The sequence below is a fragment of the Pongo abelii genome, chromosome X (assembly GCF_028885655.2).
Source record: "Pongo abelii isolate AG06213 chromosome X, NHGRI_mPonAbe1-v2.0_pri, whole genome shotgun sequence".
Classification (NCBI taxonomy): domain Eukaryota; kingdom Metazoa; phylum Chordata; class Mammalia; order Primates; family Hominidae; genus Pongo; species Pongo abelii.
In genome coordinates, this window is record NC_072008.2 from 130,362,282 (window position 1) to 130,376,086 (window position 13,805).

General features: G+C 37.6%; 1 protein-coding gene across 11 annotated transcripts in view; it reads right to left on the reverse strand.

The window, feature by feature from the left end:
- Nucleotides 1–13,805, reverse strand: part of TENM1 (teneurin transmembrane protein 1) — an 841,958-nt gene that overhangs the window by 103,367 nt on the left and 724,786 nt on the right. For 9 of the 11 annotated variants that reach the window (XM_009235231.2, XM_054545040.1, XM_054545042.1 and 6 more), the window contains 2 exons: nt 13,131–13,151; nt 7,671–7,903 (listed from right to left, as the gene is read on the reverse strand). In XM_009235231.2, the coding sequence (XP_009233506.2) occupies nt 7,671–7,903; nt 13,131–13,151 (254 nt within the window). The remainder of the gene's footprint in view (nt 1–7,670; nt 7,904–13,130; nt 13,152–13,805) is intronic. The other 2 variants (XM_002832080.2, XM_054545044.1) reach the window with 1 other exon arrangement.

The following is a 13,805-nucleotide window of genomic DNA, read 5'->3' on the forward strand; positions in this document are numbered from 1 at the left end:
AATTAGCAGTGGATCTGGGATTTGCCTCCATTTCTGTTTGACTCCAAAACCTGAAAAATTATCTACCACGGTATTTGGCCTCTAAAATATTACCTCTGTGCTTGCTAGAATCTGATGCATACATGAAAATTAAGACAAATGCAGAAGAAAAAGTCATTTAATAATGCATCTGTGGCTTTACAAAAATTGAAAAAACTTAATATAGGTCTTCCAACCACGGATGCTACCTAGACCAAACAGGCAATGAGCTAAGGCTAGATGTAAGTGCCTTCCTTTTGTCTGACTTCTCTCATCAACAGCTTATGGCTTTGGGATTGCAACAGAACAGGCCAGAAGGTCCTCAAGTTCCAGTTGCTGACATGATCTAAGGCCAAAATCTTTTGACTACCCTAAGCGGATGCATTAGATGAATTGTGTATAAAAAACAGGTTAAGCTCTAATTCTGGTTGCATAATAGGCACTAACTCTTCTGTGGCAGTTACAGTAAGCTGAGAGACCAATAACAGTGTTTGAGACAGAAACCCCCCCTAAATGAAAACAGCACAAGGTCATTGAGGGATAAAGAACAAATATTTTGCCTGAATTTTAAGGCTTTATCAAACATATTTTTTTCAAGATGTTTCTGATTCTAAAACAAGGTTGTTGGAGTAAAATTCTCATAAGAAATGTCTTGAAACTGGGCTAGGAATTTGGCCATGGGTGGTAGAATGCTGTCTTACCCAGCAGGAAGACTTCAGTAAGTGCCTCTCCCAAACCTTTCCCACTTACACCCTCATTTTAAGCAGAACAGATCCACTTCTCTGAGAACACGGAGGCTATCAGGATGAAGAATGATCACTCTTCTAGCTTCTCCTACCTACAAACTGATCCTCATCCCTATACCCTACACATAATTACTTCAGTCTCCCCTCCTATTCTAGGCCTACTTCCTTCCAGTTTCCTACATGCTTTGATTTATTCCCCGTCTTCATCTTTCCATTGACTGATAAGCATTGCCACATCTCCCCTTATAGAAGAAGCCTTCCTGAGTTCGTTGGCCTCCCACGATTTATCACTCCATCTCTCACATTCAAGCTTCTCAGAAGAGTGATCTTCACCAGTGATATTTATTTGCTCATCTCTCATGGGCTCATCAAATGACTAAAATCTGGCTGCCACCTCTACCACCATCCAAACCACCAATGGCAGGGTCACCAATGAACTCCTCATTGCCTAATGCAATAGCTACAAATGTGTGACACTTGATACTGTTTTTCACACCTCCTTGAAATTAACTACTCTCTGGCTTCCTGGACAGTGTGCTCTTTTGGTCCACCACCCTTTTTTCTGAAGGTTTCTGCTCTGTTTCCTTCATTAGATCCTCTTCCATTGCCAATCTTATACAGATGAGCACTCCCTGTCATTTATTTGCCCCCGTTTTGCTCCAGCGCATTTATTACCCTGTCGCCAATGTTATCAAAAACGCATGCACAAGGTGGACATCTCTCCTGCTTCAAATCCTTTCCCTATAGGATAAAATCCAAACTTCCTTTTCTTGCTTCTGCCCCCCCTTTCCTATTACTCTCCAATATTCTTATTCTAAGAATACTGAATTATTTGCAGTTTCCTAAATATACCATTCTTTGTATCCATGCTATGGCTTACCTGTAATTTTGCTGAGGGCTGTCCCTAGTGTCAATCTAAATGGCTTTGTTACCAAGATGGATCATACGCTAAAGGAATTTAGGAAAAACCATACCACTTCCATCGAACAGGAGAACCAAAAGAACATTCTATGTCTGTTTCTTTACTACATCGTCTTCCTCATAGACACCAGTGACATCAGCAAGAAGTCACTGATTATAGCCTTAGCATCTTTCCATTAACCCCAAATATAACTTTTCACAATAGCATGCAGATGCCAGGAGAATGAGTAGGGCTTCAGGATGCACTTCAGCTAGACCTGGATAGGGACAAAAACAGATTGTTTGTGTCTAGACTTTATTATTTCTTAATTTCCAATAAGGTTAAGATGAATCCTGTAAGGTTAGTGTCATGTATACCCTAAAAACACTTTTGGAAGCCGTCAAGATTTAAGGATCATTTCCTTCCTATGGAACAGCTCAGAGGCTGTTTGCACTTGTCTGGATATTGCCTAAGTTCTGCTCCTGCTGAGTTCTGAGGTCAGTTTGCCTGAAGATGTACATGAAAATAGAGATATAACCCTTGGTGAGGTCCAAGAGAACCAAATTAAGTCACTGATTAATTTCATCCCGTCCAGTCACTTGTTCACCTTCTGTATCTACTTAAAAAAATAAATGCATGCATCTTGTCACAAATTTTATTTTATATCCCCACCTAGTACCATTTCACATTCTGCTTAAGTACTTGGTCATCTATTACATGACTCATTAGTTTGAGTTCTCTGTAGAATTAAAGAAAGTTGCAGTAAAAATAATAAATGGAACCTAAGTTTCAACTACATCATCCATGCATGTTTTAAAAGCATCTTTCAAAGTCAATTCAAACTCATATACAATGCCAGGGATTAGTACTCCATCAACCTCTTTTCTAAACTTTTTTTCTTTGTCCCATTACATTGAAGTATTGATGAGTAAAATGGCAAATGTTTCTCTTTACTGGGATTCAGATCAAAGTGCATAAAACTGGATCAGATAAAGACTTCCTCCCAGGAGAAGTACCCAGAGGCTATCACATGAAATTCTATCTGGGGACACTTCCATTTTTCCTACAAACAAAATTTGTAGTTACTACTGTAGTCAAGAAATTTAATAAAATTAAGGTTTCCTGCCTGTGTCCCTTAAGGAAAATTTGGTGAAGTTTCTAATTACAGATTTTTCCAAAGAGAAGTGACAAGGTTTCCTGGAGATTTATTTGAATAATTACATTTACAGAGTATGTAAATGCTATCTATGTAGTAGACTATGGGTAAACTACTAGGTCAGAAAAATCTGAGAAACGGTTTTAATAGGAAAAGGAAACTAGACTAAAAGTTATTTATCTTGTAAATCAAAATATTTTGTTCCCATTGAATACATGTCCTCAGATTGAAAAGCATTTTTTTCCCCAATATTTCCAACCTTCCCGGAGATCATGGATTTTAGCAGAAAGGCAGACAGTGTGGTATGGTGAAGTAAAGTGTGGCCGAGGTGGGCGGATCACGAGGTCAGGAGTTCGAGAACAGCCTGACCAACATGGTGAAAACCCGTCTCCACTAAAAATACAAAAATTAGCCAGGCGTGGTGGCCCCTTCCTGTAATCCCAGCTACTCAGGAGGCTGAGGCAGGAGAATCGCTGGAACTCGGGAGGTGGAGGTTGCAGTGAGCCGTGATCGTGCCACTGCACTCCAGCCAGGGTGACAGCGAGACTTCATCTCAAAAAAAAAAAAAAAAAAAAAAAAAAAAATGGCATCATGGGTTTTTCGGAGTCAGGCAGACCTGGTTTGAATTCCAGTGTTGTTATCTGTAAACTGTGTGACACTGGGTAAATTTCTTTTTTAAAAAATAACTTTTATTTTAGGTTCAGTGGTACATGTGTAGTATGTCCGGGTAAATTTCTTAACCTGTCTGATTCTCTATTTCCTCTTCTGTACAATGGGACTAATACTATTTACATCATGCATTGTTGTGAAGATCAGAGAAACTGTGCAAAATATCTAGCACAGTGTATGGCACACAGTAGGCACTGAACAAGTTATAGTTACAGTTATTTTAATACATTAGAGCTGAAAGGGAGATCATCCTGAGCCCTTCAGTTTACAACTGAGGAATTTCAGGACCCAGTGTCTAAATGCCCAATGTCATAAAATTAGTCAATGGCACCACTCAGGCTGTCTATCTTCGTGTTCAGGTAAATGAAACCACAGTGAGGTACAGTGACTTGCACGGAGTCATTGAAAGAAAACATGGGCATTACATGTATTGAAAAAGAAAATCCAGGCTCCCTCACTTGGTATTTACCAAAACTTGCTGCCATTGCTAAAAACCAAACAAACAAACAAAAAAAACCAAACCAAAACCAAAACAAAAAAAATCCCATGGCTTCTGACCTGTTACCTTTCGCTGACTGGTTTTTAACCTCATTGGATAATTTACTCTGAATTTAGAATGAATGATCTCAAAAGCAAATTTTATTTCATCCTATTTTTAGAATAGATTTAGAGAGTAAATTAGCTGTCGTACAGATTAACATTATTTGACTTACCTTGCACAATTAAGGACATGTTGGAGAGCCTTCCTAAAATTGCAATATGTTGCTTGTTAAAGTCTTGGAGCAAGCTCTTTTCCCTAACCTAGAAACGGTGCTCCCTAGATGTACATTTCCATTTTCTACTGATCTACAGCTTTTCTTTATTAGCTTCTAGGTGGAGGGAAAAATCAAACCTCTCCTTAAAGAAATTCATTAAATGTTTGCTGTCTACTAAGTGGAAGGAAGAAGGAGCTGATGTACAGGGTAGCTTTAAAGCAAAAAACAAACAAATTGGGCTTTCTTGAGAAACAAAGAATCTGTAAGAGAACCTCGAAGATGAAATGAGCAATTAGCAATACTCTCCTCTCATTTTGTACACTGTAATAACTTTTTGCATGATTTTTCCTTTTATAGAAGTCTATGAAATCGCCCTGCAGCATTTCATTTAAAGAGAATCTCACTTCTAATTCACTGACAAAGGTGAGTGCTGACTATATTCAGCATGGAGATAGATGCCATAGCTAGGCACCTAAGTGTTCTGACCAGCATTTTCAGAGCAACTGATGGCTGGACATAGGTTCTGCCATCTGAGTTATTATAAAGATCACTAACAGGGTCTTCAAACATTGTTAGCATGGTTGAAGGAGATGTGGTGGCTACCTAGTGTGAACCACACATCCCACTCCTTTAAGCATCCTAGTTCACTCACTGGATCAAAGCAGATGTTGACAACACCAGCTTCAGGAACGTTATGTGTAAGCTGTCCCAGATGGATTCGACATTTAGCTGTCTGAAGTCTGGGCTAGATGTTCTCAGGGCTCTCTTATTGCTTAGGAATGAATGAAGTGTACCAGATTATGGCAAAGGAAGCTCTTGGATAGAAAGATGAGTAAATCAAGACAAAGGAAAATGTAGTAGTGGCTATGACAAGAAGAAAAACTTAGTTTAATATTAGCTTTGATACATAAATTTCAGCACTCTCATTACTGACACTTCAAGAGTTCATGTAAATCCTGTTCATCAGTACTTTATTATTGCTGCTTTCCAAGAAAAAAAAAAAGCTGCAGTGAACCAATTATTTGCTTTATTTGGAAAAGCTAAAATATTCATTCTCTGTGTGGCAGGTTGAATGTGGTAGTTGAGGTGAATGGTTTCCAAACTAGCAGCAACTCAGGAGGATGTCAATTTAAGGCACAATACAAGTTTGATTCCTCTCTATTTTTTATGCAGAAATCTTTAAAATACCCCCAAGAATTTTAAACCTGTGTAAAAGGTGAGACCCAGCCTAATGTATTTTCTTTCTTTTTTTTTCCATCATATTTATCAATTTTAATTCCTTTAAAAAAATTAACTACTTCAAGATCACAAAGATATTCTCCTGTTTTTAACTTTTAGAAGACGTATTTTGTTTTACCTTTCAAGTTACATTGCATTCCTCTAGAATTGTCTTTTTTTTAATTTAAGGAAATAGTTTATTATTTAAAATATCTTAGAAAAATCATGTAAAATCATCAGTTTTATGACAAATTATTATTATTATTTTTTTTGAGACAGAGTCTCGCTCTAATGTATTTTCTTGAAAGATGAGCTGATCACATGTTGCACCCAAGTTATTTATTCAATCATTAAATATTTATTGTGGACCCACTATGTATAAGGAAAGAGCTGGCACAGAGAAATAAAGAAAAAATTTACCATAATACCTGGGGGGGGAGGGGCTTATGTTCCGTTAGGGAAAATAAATCACCCCCTGTAAACACCATTGAAATTCCTTTTAGGAATTCCTGGCATAGATAAGAGTTACTTAATTGATCAATTACACAATAAGTATGTGTAGTGGGTCCCACACTATGCTAGAAGTTGGTGGGGTAGTGGGGAAGATTCCATAATATTAGATGTGACTTCCCATCTCAAGCAACTTATTTCAGTAGAAAAAACCTCTCATTCATGAAAGCACTGGAAGCAAAAGAAGGCAAAATAAAATCAAGTGCCAATTGTGTAGTGTAGACACTGTTAAATAAATTCAGATTTAATGGTATGGGGTTAGCCAGAGGGGCTTTATAAAAGACAAAGGCCTTGGAGAAAGTGAAAGCTTTAAACTGTGATACTAGTAGGAATTCAATCTCAATATAGCAAATGTCAAATGGTTAAAGAGTAACCTCTTAAAATTTAAAGTAATAAGTGACCATCTAATAAATTAAACACACTGACCTCACTACATTTATTGGCATGGAAAGATGTTGTGTGTAAAACAGGTTACAGAACAGCATTGTATAATATGATTCTACTCTTAGAGAATTGCATGGAAAAAGTCTAGAAGGATAAATACTAAAACGTTAACAGTGGTTTTCTACATGTAGTAGGCTTATGGGTGATTTTAATTAAATTTTTTTATTCTCCCTTTTCTAATTTTTCTGCAACAAATGTTAGTATTATTTGTATAATAACTAAGAAAACACTGGCTTTGTAAGCCCAGTAAAATGACTAATTTCTAAAATCACTAACATAAATGCATGCATGTGTGCATGCATGCAGACACACACACACACACACACACACACACACACACAAACATCTTGGAGAAGGAACTGAGAAGAGCAGTTAAATAATTAAGATGACAGGGTCAATGATATATGATGACAGACTTAAAAGTTGACTGTCCTTCAACTTTGTGGCCTAAGATTGGCATATGATCCAGAAAATCCAGAAGTTAATTGGGAGACACAGATTTGTTCACTAGATTCTAGGCAATTAAATTGAAGGTTGGTCCTTGCAGACTGAGAAGTAAATTTAGGACAAATAAAAATAAGGCCAAACTCCCACAGAAGGCAACAGAAAAAAATTGGAATTTGTTATTCTAGAGGCAATATCAACTGAAAATATAAGTAATTTCCAGAATGATTCAGATAAATTAATGGAAGAAAGGTTCATTGAAGATTCATAATTTTGTTAAGCAAAAGTCAGGAATGTTTAGGGTCTGTGAGATATTCAACATACTTAGCAGTGGTAGAAGGTAGGCACAGACCTTATCCCAAGCAATGCAGGCTGAAGAGCCAAAGCAGGGGTCTGCAGGCTCTCTGCTGGATCAGGTTAACCCTTTAGTTGCTGGACTGTGGGGAGTTTCCAGGAGGTAACTCTGGGGTGGGTTGTGGTGTCAGGGAGGCACTCTGAGGGTTCTGGCTAATAGTTATTTATCAACTAGAAAAGGAAGCATTTCATTCTTTTAATAACAGTTATAACCATACTAATGAATATTGGCTAAAAATGCATTATGTGCCTTGGATGTGTCTACTGAGACAGACTTCAATATTTTGGCTTTCAGAGGCAAGATATTGAGATTAGTGGATGGGCTGAAGTGTGGCAACAGTCTCGGGATTTTGTAAAGTCAAATAAAATCTTTAGATGACCCAAGGGTGTGTGTGTGTGTGTATATATATATATATATATATATTTTTTTTTTTTTTTTTTTTTTTTTTTTTTACCTCGAGGGCTATTCAGTGAAGCTTCCGATGCTCTCCCACCATCTCCACAATGACTCTGGTCAAAGGGAAGGCACTGATCACCAGTTCCTGCCACCACTTCAAAATTCTTGGACAGATCTTTCGTCTCCACAAGAGATTTCAACTTGTAGACTTTGCGAGTATTGGTGTCTGATAGATAGAGTGATTCAGACACAGGGTCCATAGCCAGATAGTATTTGTGAGCAGGACTTGTGCTAAGGAAGAGAAAAGTAAAGTTATTCGAGGCAATTTTTCAACACGAACTCCCTGGGCTCAGCCTTTTGTCACAAATGGAAAAATCTTTTGATAGATGAGTGAATTCATTTATCTTCCTTCTTAAGTATCAAGGAGATGGATACTTCTCTGTTTTTCTAATAGTGGGTCTAGGTATGAAACAAATCAAATGTGTACTGCTAACCCATAATGATGCTGACATTCCAATACCATCCATTTGGGGGTAGAAAGAAACAGAAGACAGGAAATCTCAGGAGATCATTTTTCTCTTATTCTCCATACTCAGTTATCCAATTACCTACTAGATCACTGCTGGGTGTCTCAGTCACCTCAAACTCAACATATCCAAAACAGAAGTTACTTTCTTTTCCTGCTTTCCCCATCCCTCATAAACCTACTTCCTTTCTCTTGGGCTTCTCACCTTGCTTGTGGACAATACCATCCTCCCAGGCCCCAGTTGTCAATTGAAAGGCATGTCCAAAGCTCAAGGAGTGTCGCTAAGGGAGGATCATGCTGGAGATATACTGCCAAACTTCTTTCCAAGCTTCCCTTTTTCAATTTACTACCAGTTTTCTAATCTGGTTCTTGTTCTTTCAGGACATAATGGAACTGGTTATATTTAACCTTTTTAAAGTTATAATGGCAATCATATGATTGTGTAATCGCATAGTTATATCTCCTAAAAGTGACCCTAAAGTTACCTTTTTTGGATTTTGGCATTCTTGAAACTTTTCTATTACATATTCACATGGAATCTCAAGTTATTTTTATCTGTATAGATGGCTGAGTTTGTTTATTATTTTGATTCTTCCTAATTTTGGTTTTTCAATGGCTACAATAACCTTAGTTTTGGAGACATTTTACTTGAACCTAAGGTTCGTGTAATACTGACATCATCCAAACTCCAAACGTGGAAGTCATCCCTAATCCCTCTTTTGCTCTCCACATGCAATTGTGTCTGTAAACTAACTTTCAGAAACATTCTCATCTTCCATCCCTATGCCATTACATTAGTTCTATCTTTCATCATCTCTGGCCTGGAATATTTTCTATAGACCGATATGTAGGATGTGTTTTTGAAATCTTAAATCATTTTTTTCCCATGCCGCCTGCAGAGTTATTCTGATCATTTGGCTCCCATCTTTAAAAACTTTTTAATGTTTCTTGGTGTGTCTTAGCCAAGCCTTTCTTCTCTTAATTCATTCTTACATGTCTTTTGAGGCTTTATTTGGGCATCATCTCCTGAAGGAAGCTTTCCCAGTCTTCCCTTCTCCAGTCTGGGTTATTTGCATTATCTTACCTCTATTCTGGGGATTACATATCATATTAAATTATTTGTTTATGTGTTGTTTGCATCTCCCTCTCCTGCCCTGCCAGTTGCAATAAAGCCTGGTGGAGAGCAATCTTGTCTTGTTCATCTCTGAAATGCTCATTGCCCATACCTCTGCCTAGCACCCAGTTGTCAAACCCAGAAACCAGAAGCCATTCTTTTCTACTTCCTTCTTTCCATCATTTCCCACATCCAGTGAAAGGTGGTTTTTAAATTCTACTTTCTAAATTGTTCTCCAGTCTGCTCACTTCTTTTTATCTCTGCTGTTTTTACTCTAAGGCCTCATCATCTCTCATCTGAACTACTTCCTCGGTACCATTTCAGTATTGTGTATTTGTTTACTAATTCATTAAAAATCATTTATTAAGTGCATACAATGTATCCAAGGACTGTGCTATGTTCTAGAGACCTACTTGTGTGCAAGATACACACAGCTTCTTTCTTTATGAAACTCACAGTCTAGTGGGAGAGACAGATAAGTAGACAGGATATGACTACCATGAGTCCAAGTGTTATGACAGGAGAAACAGAAGGACAGAAATTAGTAAAGAAGAGGGACTTGTGCCTTAGCAGCACCTATCGTATGGTATTAGCATTATTTTTAAAACTTATTAAATGAAGTCCATACTTATTAGATTTCCTTAGTTTTTACCTAATGTTCTTTTTCTGTTCCAGGATCCCATCCACGATAACAAATTATATTTAGTCGTCATGTCTTCTTAGGCTCTTCTGTGCTGTGACAGTTTCTCAGACTTTTCTTGTTTTTGATGACCTTAACAGTTTTGAGGAGTACTGGTCAGGTATTTTGCAGAATACCCTTGACTGAAATGGGTCTGATGGTTTTTTTTTTTTAACAGTTAGACAGGAGTGATAGGCTTTTGGGAGGAAGAGCACAGAGGTAATAAAGTGCCATTCTGATCAAATTATACCAAGGGTACATACTACCAACATGATGTACACTAATGGGTTTGACCTTGATCTCCTGGCTGAAATAGTGTTCGTCAGATTTCTTCACTGTAAAGATACTCTTTCTCCCCTACTTTCCACACTTTACTCTTTGGAAGGAAGTAACTATGCGTAGCCAACACTTAAGGAGTAGAGAGTTATGCTCCACCTCCTTGAGGGTGGAGTATCTACATATATTATTTGGAATTCTTCTAAATGGGAGCTTTATCTCGTCTCTATCTATTATTAATTCAACCATTTATTTATATCAGTATGGACTCATGGATATTTATTTTATACTTTGCATTAAATCCAATGCTACTTTATTTTGTTGCTCAAGTTCTTCCAGCTTTAGCCATTGGGAGCTCTTTTTGTTGACTCATGTGTCCCTTTGCCATATCCCCATCAATGAGGGATTTGTTTTTAGCCTTTCCTTTCTTTCTGGCACTACAAGATGCTCTGGGCTCATCTGCTATACTCCCTGCCCCAATCCTAGAATCAGCCATTTCTCCAAAGACCCTCCTGGTTCCCTTTATTGGAGAATGGTATTAGAAACCAAGATCTGGGTGCTGGGTGTAAGCACTATTTTTTTTCTTAACATATCTTTCTCTCCAACTACACTGTGAGCTCTTTTCAGGCAGGAACCATATTCATCTCTCTATTCTCAGTGTCAACAGAGGGCCTGACAGGATTGGTGCTTAGTATATGCTAAACTAAACTGAACTGCAAGATATAAAACTAAGACATAAAAGAGTTCAGGCCTTGCTACTTAGGCAAAATGGAGGGGAGAGGGCGGTGAGAACAATCAAGATACCTCTAAGGACTGGAATGTTATTAATTGTAATTATATTTGCCCTCCAAGCATATTTATGTATGTTAATAATAATCAGGCCTGCAAATACTAATTTGAGACTGTTTATAGTTTTAATTGGAAAAAATTAGGTTCAATTGGAATACTTAATTTTTTCCTACTTACCTTCATCAAGTAAGAGAATCCAGTAGATTCCAGGGACAACTCCAACCCTGGAACCACCATAACACGTGCTGTAAATAAACTATGAAGGGCCCCAACAAACTCTAGAATTGATTTGGTAGCCATACCAGACAAGGCATCTCTTTGGGAAAAACTGCTTCAATAGGGGTTTGAGTAAAAGTCTTTACATATATAGTTATATTTTTGCCTTCAGAATAAAATTTTTCCAGTGTGCTCAGATCTTTCTAGAAAAAAGAAGGGGTCACAACCCTTCTTTGAAACAACTACAATACTTTGATAGCCAGTTTGTGGAGTCTCAATTCAGTCAGATTAGTCATGCTTTGTTCAGGAAGAGTCCATAGGCTATTTTTCCAAGAGAAATGCTATTTTGCTATTTGCACAAAAGCACTTTGGAATGCAGTACATTCATTCATTATTGAATACCCCCAGTGTGCCTGTGAGGAAAGTTAGAATTAGCAATCTCCTCAAATCTCAGCTGGGGAAATCCAGACACATAGGGAGCTTGTCCGGGGTCACTAACAAGTTTGGGCCTGGACCAAGATTAGAGTAGATTATATGTGATTTTGTGTGCAAAATACCAGCAGAATACTCTTCCTCTGAAGGCAGCAAAACAAATCAGTGTTCCTGCTTTCTAATGAGCAACATGTCCTATTTTGTTCAGCCAGGCTGTTCTCAAACTTTGTGTACTGGCCTTTAGAAAATAGAATAGCCCAACATACCAAAGTGAAATCTAATCAATGTTATTTTCTTGATAGCCAGCAGTCAGGAAGGTCCCTCCTATCAATATGTAACTTGCCATTTCTCAAGTGTACTTTAGCTCTTTTGAGGCTGATTTCTTTCTACTTTCTGAAAACAAGCCATACCTGAGAAAGAAAAAACCACTGGACTATATTCCAATTTGCTTTAATCCCTTGTGTCTCAATGCAAATTGCAATTTGAGATATGTGAAGATTTCTTTTACAACTTGGGTGTTAGGTTTACTATCACCTTTTGGTTAGTTTTACATTCAAGCAATGCCCTTCAACTTAGCAAAGATCACTTCATTCATGCTAGGTAAAAATCACATAGATTGTTAAATGGGCAATTAATGTTTATAATTAATACTGTGCAACACTTTACCAGTAAGCAATTTGACAACCAACTTAATTTGCTTAAGGAATCAGTTATGCCAAAGTAGCAAGGCTGATCGTCTGTACTGGCATTTAGGAAGTGGCGTTGCCCAAATGAAATCCAGATTAGAAACCCCATCAGTGCCATTTTGATGACAATTGGCACTTGGGAGTGAACAAATTCAATTTTCTCCTTTGCAATTTCAGGTAATTTAGAACAGTTTTGACAAGTGTAATGCGTAAACACATTGAATAGAAATATTCATTATGATTAATTTCAGAGCTATGTGCCATTGTCTGCAAACGGTCAGTTTAAGGTTTTCCTATTACTTCTTTTTGGTGGAAAGAAATAGAAACAGTGAGGTCACATAAAAGAAAAAAAGAAAAAATCATATTAAAGAAGGTCATCACGGTCACTGTCTCTTAATACACTTGAAAACTGTATTTCTGGATCTAGGGAGATTGCTGTATTGCCTCTTTCTCTACCTGCAATTTGAAAACATCAAATCTATTTGAACTTACCAACTCATTTGTGTTATCACCTTAGGGAAACATAACGAAACTTAAGGCCTTGCTTTCCCATGAAGTACTGAACTGTCATCTTTCACTTATGAATTATTTTCTTTTTAGTATGTTTTGATCCTCCAGCAAATCCTACATAGTGGACCCTTCTTTTGGAAGACACTTACCTGAGTTATAACTTTCAAATTTATGTTCACACTATTTTTTAACCTTATTTAGGAAGAAAAATTTCCCTATTAACACATTATTAGGAGGTAGTCTCATAGGCAAGAGGAGGCATTAGGTAGCTGCTGATGTGATTTGCTTACCTATGTCTGGTATCTCTGTTTCTAGGGTGCACAAGGTATCCACGAGTGGCAAGCAAAAGCAAACAGAGAGTCATCAGTATCATTGAACAAGCCAAACCTAACCAGACACACCAATTCCTAACTCAGATTGTGACATTTAGAGAGACTCTATGGGGATCATTTAGTCAGGAGTGCAAGCCAAAGTTGATCCAATCCCTCCAGGCTTTGCCTCCTAAGATGGTGTCAAGGCGATTGCATATTTTGTTTGGTGGATGCGCAAAGTTCTAAGGCAGATTTTTCAAAAGGTTCTCTCTGGACCATCTGCATCAGAATCACTTGGATTCTTGCACTTGTGCACTTTCCTAGGGTTCTCCCTAGCCCTATTGAATCAGAATCTTGGGTGGAGGTGGGGCCTGGAAATTTTATTTTTAACAAAGTTGGTTGGCAATTCTGATGCAAAATAAAATTTAGGAACCATTGAACTAGGGGTTGAAGAAGCAGTCACGGCAGAGGGACTAACCATTTTAGGCTTTGGTTTGATAGCCATAAGCACTCTATCAAAGTGTAAAATCACTGTTTTATTATCAAGTTTTGTGTACAGACAGACATCCCAACACTAACCCTAAGCCACTTATCTGATCTCAGAGATAAGATAGGAACATCTGTTGTGCAAATTCCTTAGCAATATTAAAAAGC